General features: G+C 38.8%; 1 protein-coding gene across 1 annotated transcript; it reads left to right on the plus strand.

The window, feature by feature from the left end:
- Positions 1–70: 70 nt before the first annotated feature.
- coil (coilin p80) lies at positions 71–9,316 on the plus strand. The gene is made up of 7 exons (XM_023426182.2): positions 71–358; positions 1,908–2,925; positions 3,955–4,044; positions 6,627–6,674; positions 6,796–6,865; positions 7,398–7,486; positions 8,853–9,316. The coding sequence occupies exons 1-7, from the start codon at positions 108–110 to the stop codon at positions 8,898–8,900; spliced, it is 1,614 nt and encodes a 537-aa protein (XP_023281950.1). The 5' UTR covers positions 71–107; the 3' UTR covers positions 8,901–9,316.
- The last annotated feature ends 500 nt before the right edge of the window (positions 9,317–9,816 follow it).

A 9,816-nucleotide genomic window follows, 5' to 3' on the forward strand; every position in this document is an offset into this window, starting at 1 on the left:
ATTTAAACGCTCTTATTCTGAAAGAACCCGACCGGAAGTATTGTCCTTGGTTTTGCTGGCGGAACACCGGTAGCGTGTTTGGCGTGAGGTTTGATGCTCCCGGTGTCATGGCTGCTAATAGTAATAATTGTATCCGTGTGCGCCTACACTTTGACTATCCACCGCCGGCTGTCGTTGACTGTCGCATGTGCTGGCTGCTCGTGGACCTGAACAAATGTCGCGTGGTGGCAGATCTGGAGAGCGTCGTCAGAGAGAAGTTTGAGTTCAGCTCGAGGAGCATCCTAAACCTCTTCATAGAAGATTGCTACCTGCCGCACACTGAGAGCATCTTCGTGGTGCGGGACAACGACAGCGTCAGGTGCGCGTGCTTTGACCTTTTCTGGGCTGCACTTTGAGTGCAGGGGTGTCTGTGGTGACTCTAACTCACCTGCAGATGTATGGGGCTCTAAGACCTTTATTATTTTAGTTTACAGTATTAATAATCTTTATTAATAGAGCACTTTTCTAAACAAAAGGCAGCAAAATTAAACATACAGGTCATATAAGGCGATCAGTAAAAATCAATAAAACCAAAAAAATAAAAAGTTGTCAATAAAAGCAAAAAGCAAACACTGTGTATTGTCCTTGATTGGTGCATATTAGTACCTAACTAAAGTTTCCCCCTTAAGACTGGTCAGCAGAAGTGGTGGCTGTATCAGTCTGTTAATACTCAGCTACTTATAGCTTTTCAATATCCAACTTTAAATGAATATTTATGATATCAAAGGACAATATCAAGGAACTGCAGATCAAAATGCTCAGAAAAATCTGTTCATTGCTTTACATTTATTCGCCTTGTAGTGATTGTGTATGGGTAAAGTGTTACTTGGCCAGTGTGTCAATGATCCTGTAAAACTGAAAGTGGACACTAAAGTGACATCACCTCACAGCATAGTTTTCCCGGAGGGTTGTTGTCTGGCTGGTGATTATCAGACTAACTTCATCCTGATTTTCCTCTCTCATCCCCACCTGCTTTTAAAAACTTAGGTGATCAGTCAGTGTCACCTGCTGACCCATTCCTTAAACATGTGACTTAAGCTGTGTGATTTACAACCTGCTAGTTTTCCTTTAATGCTAATATATTTATTAATTTTACATGTTTTATTTATATATTTAATGTTTTTTCTGACCTTTGTGTAAATGCTCCTTATATCAGGCGAGGCAGCATGGCTCTACTTTAACAGGCTGCAGGAAATCCTAAAGTTGTGTTTAGTCAAATGAATCAACGTATAACACAGTCTGCTATAGGCACTGTACTTAATGGGAGCTTAAGCAGGCTATGTGTTTACACACAACAATCTCAAGAGTTTCCTCATGATGGTGACAAACGTTGTACATGTTGCATGGACACGAACTGTCAATCATTTTCTAGGTGGCCAAAAGGCACTAAGCCCACCACCACATCAAAACAGGGTCAAGCAGCGAGATAGAGAACTGAGACCAAAACCTGAAGACAGAGAGCAAAGAAGATAAAGACACTGAAATGATCAGAGAATACAAATCATCTGTTTTATACAATATTTAGAACATAGATGATGATATGACAGGCGCTTTGGTTGCAAGTTTCCGTTTTCTGTTTAAAATTAATGTTTTCATTTACAGAATAATTTTTCCTGCTTTTAATTTTGGATTAACATTCATGATCTAGATAATAAATCAGATTTTTTTTTTTAATTGTGATGTATTTTACATTTACATCAAGCTAAGCTTGATTTTTCCTTGAATGGTCACTTGAGATGAGTCAATCCCCATAGACTCCCACGTTAAAATGTCCAACTTTACAGCAGAAATAAACATGTTTACATGTCGACACTCAACACTGACTTGTGTTTTGGAAATTGTTCACATGATGTGTTGCTGTTTTCAAGGGTGAAAGTGGACTCCGTGGTTCAGGTGAATGGGCACAGCAGCAGCTGTTCAGATACATCAAGTAAAAACTGCAGAAAGAGACAGAGACCCACAGAGGAAGATGGGCCGGAAGGAAATGGAGTGAGCGTGCAATGGAAGGAAAAGAAGAGGAAAAAACATAGCAAGGAGAGTCTGGAGGGGGATGGCAAACTGTCTTCAGGTGAAGAGACGAATAAAACGTCACAAGGAAAGCACACAAAGAAGAAGAGGAAGAAGGCAGAGGAAACTGCTGCTCCTGCTGCTCCCCCCAAACCAGCTGTGTCTAACAAAAAAACCCCAACTAGTGTGACCCAGCCGGTTAAAAGCACCAAGAAGCCCCCGGCGGCACCAGCAAAAACACACAGTGTCTCCTCTTCAGATTCCAGTAGCAGCAGTAGTGAGGAAGACAAAGCTCCCAAAAAGCCACCTGTGCGAAAACCAGCACCCAAAACACCCTCGTCCACCCCTGCTGCTTCCAAGGCACCTCCACACACCAAACCCACCCAGACTAAATCACACCCTCCCTCCTCATCCTCCTCAGAAACAGACTCCTCCTCCGATGAGGCCCCCAATGTAAAAATCCCACCGAAAAACAAGCCTTTAACCTCTGCGTCTCCAAAAAGCAGAATAAACGACAACTCAAAATCTCATCAGGCTCCTCCTGTCCTGCAGTCCACCAACTGTGCAGAGAAACAGGCGACCAGCACAGCAACGCCTCCTGATGACAAATCAGCGGAGCCTGGTAACTCAGACAGTGAAGAGATCGAGCTGGTGATCCGCAAACCGCTGCAGCAGTCAGGACGCGGTCTGGGTAGGCAGCCGTCTTGGAGGGGCTGCAGCCAGAGAGGACCCAGGCGTGGTGGTCCTGGAGATAGGGGGAGGGGAAGAGGTAGAGGGTTCATCAGAGGGCAAGCTGACAGCTTTGAGTTCAGCTATAATGGAGCCAAGGAACCGAGCTACCAGACCGATTCGCTGACCAACACATCAGTGGTCATCCAGGTCAGTCTGCATGTGTCTGCACCTTCATATACAAGTATATGTCTGTGATTTAATGACGAGGAAGTAGCGTAACACTGTAGGACACAAAAACTTTGACTTAAATACTTCTTATTAGTTCAGTATTACACCACCCTAACTGTATCCTCAAGTGTCTCCCATAGGCAAAAATGCATGGACCGATGGTTTAAAGGAATTAAATCAAACTATTACTTGTCATGAGAGATGTATTAATTGATTGTTCGTTAAGCACAGCCCCACTTAGTTACGGTTGCTACATCCTGTCTGTTCTCACATGTTAAATGTATTGTTTATAATGACTGGTGCCAGATTTACCATTTTTACAAATAGTGTACTCTTTAATGTTTCAAGTTGAGTCGTTTTAAAACGAATTGAATGAATTAAATATGGACTTGATGGCTGTTTAAATGATATTGTGCTAAAACAGGCTAAAGCTTCATGCAGCAGGGAAAATGTCAGCATCCAGATTATGATCCATGTAAAAGACATGGAAATAAAAATAAATAAAACAGTATTTTTCTTCAGTAGAGTAGTAAGTTCTAGCATTGTATAATAAGGACAAATGTAAGATCAGTCTTTTATTCTCTTAGCTGAATATACGAATGTTTACAGTTTACGTTTGAGAAGACAAATTATTGTCTATTCGTTACACTTTTGGGTTTTGGAAAAGCAAAAAAAAAAGACTATTTGTATATGAGGTATTGCTCTTATGACAATCTCAAGTATACCTCTGTAGCTTGTGAAGAAATCCAAAGCTTAACAGGCTGGGTCGGTTTCTAAGCTATGATTGGACAAGCGCTATACAGGGGAGGGCTTTAGCATGTGGTTGATTACTTAAATGAAATCTGAGAATGGTATTTACATAAGTCTTGCCTCCATCACATTATTTCCTTATTGGCAGGACAATAACATTGGTATTAATTATTGGTTGTGTCCATTGTGAAATACTGTGTATGAAAAGGGATCAGGATCAATAATCTTGTGGTGTCTTGCATGTGTGTCTGAATGTAGAATGGAGCAGAAAGTGCCCCCAAACAGGACTACAGCTCTATGCCCCTGCTAGCAGCCCCTCCACAGGTGGGGCAGAAGATTGCCTTCAAGGTAAGTCTACCTCAGTCTTATGAGCTGGAATGTGTCTGCTGTGTTTTTGATACTGTGCCTCCATGCTAGCCCGCTTAGCTTTGTAGCTCCACTCTTCTGTTTTGAACACAAATGGGAAAATCCTCTCACTGATCCACTGAATTACAGAGAGAAGCTGCTCTCAACCATGACGGAGAATATGAAAAAAATGTAACACCAGTTCTCCCAGAGCAACAACAAATACTGATATAACTGTCTTTAAATATCTTGTCTGTATGGATAGGTTTCCTGTTGACAAACAGTCACGGTGGACATGCATGAACTGGATAGAAAACACCTGTCCACAATGTCCTAATAGCTTCTATACACATTTTTAGTATTTTGAGATAAAAAATAAAAAAAAGGTTTGTTGGAAACCAATAAAGTTACTGTTAAATGGTGAATATGTATGTAACCACCTTTGAGAGATGAGACACATACCCCACTGAGAAACGGCAGTTAGAGGCAATGTTGATGCTAAACGAGGCTATATATGAAGTTAGCTCCACAGGTAGAGAGAAGAAGAGACCTGCGTGTGTCCAAAAACATCAATGGACAGCATAGATTAAAAAAAAAAAAACACCAGTAGCATGGGATCATGGGAGTTTGGATTACTTCAGTGTCAACCGTTCAGAAGCCGATTTTATTCACAGAGCTCGTCTCCTCTCCAAAACAAACAGGCCAGGTGATTACCAGGTGATTACCAGGTGATTACCAGGTGTTCGGCGGTCACAGGACGTCTACAGCAGCTGGGAGCTGAGCTGTCTAACATTTACTCAGCTTCTTTCTCTGATAACTTAAGATCCAGACGTCCGATGACTAAAAAACTTCATCTAGTTAAAATATATGTATTTGAAAATGACGAAGATCTAAAAATGTATTGCAAAACTGTGGCTTAAAACTGGCTAAAAAGTCCATTTGAGCTTCTAGCAAACAAGCACAATGCTGACGCATGCACAAATGTGACGAATTGAAACGGACAGTTACCATGTTCAAATCACATATTTCTCTCGGTTTAATAACTGATGGAAACATTTGTGATAATGTAAGGGCACAACTCAACAAAATATTTAACATAGGTCTAGTTGGTTTTAGACATATTATAACTTTAAAGGCACAACTAATGTTAGCATAAAAAACATGTTGTATGTATGTCAAGTTAAGAGGACTGACAGGCTCATTCTGGTTATTATATTTATAACAGTAGCATGTATGAAAATCCTGTGGTTTCCTCAAAATGAACCAAACACTGGATATGTCAGATGTGCTACATTAATGCCAAAACTCACAGTAGAAATGACTGCATTGTAAACAGGCAAAGCCTTTTCTGGATAATATTTTCCATCTAAAGCAATCAGCCTCTCTGTCATCTGTCAGTGATTTCTAAACATATGTCAAACACAGGCTCTATCAAAGGCTCTATCATTAACTCAAAGACACGGCAACAGTGTGAAGTATCTTACATTAAAGGGACAATATGTAAGAATGTGGAGCAGCTTATACGTATTGATCACTTTTTTATTGGCGATGTGTGAACGGATTGTAATGTAACTTAAAAATAAGATCTTCCCTCAACTTTCCCAGATGTCTAGAACAGCCTGTGGACATTTTTACATGAAGGACTCGGGATGAATTATAAGCATAGAAATGGAGTCCGCTAACGTCAACAAATGACTAAAATGTTTGTTCCTGTTTGAACGAGTTACTTTAGAGATTTTATTTGTATTATCTCCAGTCCAACATTACTGATCCCACTCCTGTCATCTGTTTATAACTGACATTGGGATTATTGTGACGCGAGAGTTGTGATGGACAGCTGTTCTTTTGATTTCTGATTGGTGGTTTGTATTTTTCTGTGCCTTCAGATTCAGATCAGCTGTGAGAATATTTTATACAATTGAAAATTTAAACATACGAGTTCATATTTTTGTTCTACAAGCTCTCATATTTTTGCAACATGTTTATTAGCTGTGTAGTCCCAGCCAATTCAATGTAACCTCCTCTGTGGGAGTATAAACATAAGACAGGGGTTGATGGTATAACACGTACATTGAATCACTGAATGGATGAATGAATCAATTCATTCAACTCTTTACTGAAGGAAATAATATAGTGCTAACATGTTAGCAGTTAGCTCACCAGCTACAATAGTTCACCAACAAGCCCTGTGGGTGTAAGTAGCTGCATCACCAAGCTTCTGTAACCAAATACTTCTTGCACACTCATGCATGAGTTTCGCTGCGTCACTTTCAGGTGTTATTTGTTTTTAAATCAATAATAAAAATAACTGTTTGTTGGAGTCAAAATTACTATTTGCTTTTTTTTTTTATGTTGTTTTAAGATGAATTCATCTAATCTAATATAAATGCAGGGAGTAATGAGCCATGTTCATGATGTGTCTTTCATCGTGACACAGAGCTCACATCTGCTATCAATAAAGGAAAAGCAGTAGTGTTAATTAATTCAGTGCATCAATCTTTTGTCAAAGTAAAAGACTGAACTTTGTGTGTAGTTGTGAGGTTTATTTCCTAACGTCATGTCTTTGTGTGTTTGTGTGTTCACAGCTGCTGGAGCTAGGTGAGAACTACACACCAGAGATATCAGAATATAAGGTGAGTGTCATCATTTCTGCCGCAGTTCTCCACAAAAACCTTGGAGATATCGTCTTAATGAAGTCTTAACTGTTCATTCACACTGGAATCACAAAGCTAACCATCTTACTGCCCATTTTAGGAGGGAAAGATTGTGAGCTTTGACCCCACAAGCAAACAGATTGAACTGGAACTGCTTCATGTCTCTCAAGGTAGGGATGATTTCACCGCTGACACAAACACTCTCAATCACATTTTAAAATGCCTTGTTCAAAGATAATAAGTTAACGTTTCAATAAGGCTTACAAAAATACCTCAACGAGATGAGATAAGAAAAGTGGCGTTGGTTGCTGGGTAACAGCCATAAAGTTGATAACCAATGTTGGATTGAGTGTTTAGGATTTCCTAACCTGAGATAAGATAGGATTCCTAAAGTTGGTTAGGATTTGCTTCTGTAATACCAAATTGGGAAAAATCCTCTCTCACTCTCTCCCCATATTAACATAAGACTTATGAATGGAAGTTTCAGTAATACGCACACACAGACTCACAAGGTGAAAACAATACCAGCAATGCCTAAAATAGTTTTACAATATGTTATAGTTTAGGGGGTAAAACTTTCTTATTGCTCTTGGATTTCCTTTCTGAGCAGAAGTCATGGAGTTTTAATTTACTTAACAGAAACAGAACAGATTGGGTAGAGACACATTTGTCATTGTTCCTACCTTTCTCCATCTCTCTCAGCTCCTGTGGGGCCCGGGAAGTTTGACCTGGTCTATCAGGACGCTGATGGCTCAGAGAGAGTGGAGTACGCCGTGTCCAGAGGTGCTTGGGTAAGTCTTAGCATAAAGCTACTACTTTATGAATAACCTCAAAAACAGAAATTCTTTAAATTGGTTAATCCTCAAGACCACAGCAAAATGAGGGATGGTCTTATTTCTATGTGACTTTAACTTCATTTACTTTTTTGGGGGGGCCAGTAGGGGGCAGCAGGAAAACACACAATATCTGATATATTATCACCAAACAAAGTTGCTATAGCAGATGTGTTAGCAAACCATTTACTCAGCACAGCTAATTTTAGATCTAGTCTTAGTTTGAGCCATATTCAGTCGACCTCGCTCTTTTTATTTTTAGTCAATTTTTTATTCAACTCAAAGTCTGAAAGAGGATAAACAATTACGTCTGTAAAAATGCAACATTATTAGCAAATCCAATCCAACTTTTGCAATACGAGTGAGTCAGAAAGTATCTAGAGAAAAGAAAACTCTTCACAATCAGGAACAACCTTGTACAACAGTCCTGCATTAAATTCCACGCTAATAATGTTGAGTTTTGTCAGGACTGTGCAAGAAAGGTGTTGATTTTATTCATTATTATTATTATTGATTTTATTCATTCATTTTGTTGGCCTTTGTGTTGTACTAGATTATGTTATACAGTGTTTATAATAGGGAGTACACAAAACAAGCCAAGTAAAAGACAGCTAACTACTGCCCAACAGACTTTATCAGAGCCCAGAACAATCTTCTACATTATGTGCTGTGCAGTTTAATAACCAGTAGATGTCACAAATAGACTACGTTTAGCCATGGACTCATCCAAAATCAACACCTGATTCCCATCATGTGTATGGCAGTTAGGTTCTGTAGCTTTAACGTGGATAAAATGTTTAATACACTTAAACAAAGAAAGTGAAAAGTTAGCCAACGTATCTAACTGGGCTAATAACCTTCAGTGAAACTATAGTAATGTAGCAACATCCCATTGTTGTGAGGTGCTAATACATGATATTACACCACTGACTTTAGTAGTTAGCTAATGTTGCGTTAACTTGCCTCAGTTTCTTCGTGGTGAGCCTTAATGTGTCTCCCAAGGTTTGTGGTATCTTACCAGGTTTTTTATGGGTCCCTGTCTGTATAATTGGCTGTAGACTGTAGCTCTTACAATGACACAAACAGTTCAATTCAAAGCATCTCTTTTGTCTTTGAGCCCAGGTCTTATCCATTCACCCAGTGAGCCCCTCTTTTCTAACTACTCATCCAAACAGGAGAAAAGTGGGGGACTGAGAAAAAGCAGCTGCATATGTGGAGGTTCAGTTGTTGTCATTTGGGTGTTGTTAGTGGTATTATTTCCTGTAATATCCACACTTGTCTTGTTTTGATCTTAGTGTAATCCTGATTTACTTTCCTTCCCCAGGTGACAGAGCGGTGGGACTCCCTGCTGGAGCCGAGGCTGGTCATTTAAATCTGACAGTTTGTTACATCCACCTGCTTTGGCAAGATTGATTTGCCTTTTTTTCTAATTAACTTCATGTCAGAATCCTTCACCTTGTACTCCAGTGCTTATGTTAAATTGAGAGTCTCTTCTTCACATGACTTATGTCCACTAAAGGAAAAGGGATATGATGATGGTTGATTATATTCTCTTCTCTTTGTGCTTTTATACAAGTCACCACTTTGCACAGAAGAGCTACTGTATAGCAAAGTATAGTGGAAGTATTGAAACTGCTTTTAAACTGGGGCTGGATCAGAAATCCAGTTATAGATCAAAATGAATTGGAAAATTATTGTTTCCAGGACTGGAACGTAATGGTTTTATGTTTTGTACAGTTATTCGACTGTGGAAATCAGTCTTATAATAAACAATTTTCTAATAAAAAACTTCATTGTCTCTTTTGTCTAAATAAAATTTGAATAAAAAACACTTTTCACCATATTTGATCAAAATCATTAGATAAAATCCCAAGTATAAAGTTGTGAGATGGTGAGTTATATTGTCACTTTTTAAATCTAAATTATGAGACTAGGTCATTAATTTGAGATATTATGCAAAGTCAAAATTTACTCATAATTTACTTATATTTCAAAATGATGAAATATTAACATCACTTGGTGTGTCCCAAAACTGTATTTATACTTTAGTAATTGTACTGTTTTTGCATTTGGTATATCACAAATCAACATCACTGTTTTATACTAACAGGAAATGATACAGTTGCTATATGCAGCTTTGGATGTCAGTCAAAAACTAAAAGTCATAATTTTAATTTAAAGTGAGACTAACTTGTGTTATTTGTGTTCTGATACTTTTAATGTTTTTTGTTTTATGTAACCTGCATGTAAACTGGCATTTTTGTGACAATCCGTGTTTAAAAAAATAT

Source organism: Seriola lalandi, unplaced genomic scaffold (assembly GCF_002814215.2).
Source record: "Seriola lalandi dorsalis isolate HSWRI2012SDOR001 ecotype SW California unplaced genomic scaffold, Sedor1 jcf7180002054816, whole genome shotgun sequence".
Lineage (NCBI taxonomy): Eukaryota > Metazoa > Chordata > Actinopteri > Carangiformes > Carangidae > Seriola > Seriola lalandi.

What these genes read in the sequence shown, in the direction of transcription:
- coil (XM_023426182.2), top strand. Translation starts at nt 108, where the DNA reads ATGGCTGCTAATAGTAATAATTGTATCCGTGTGCGCCTACACTTTGAC. An exon ending in CGGGACAACGACAGCGTCAG is followed by an intron (nt 359 to 1,907) that starts GTGCGCGTGCTT and finishes GCTGTTTTCAAG; the next exon opens with GGTGAAAGTGGACTCCGTGG. An exon ending in CCGTGTCCAGAGGTGCTTGG is followed by an intron (nt 7,487 to 8,852) that starts GTAAGTCTTAGC and finishes TTCCTTCCCCAG; the next exon opens with GTGACAGAGCGGTGGGACTC.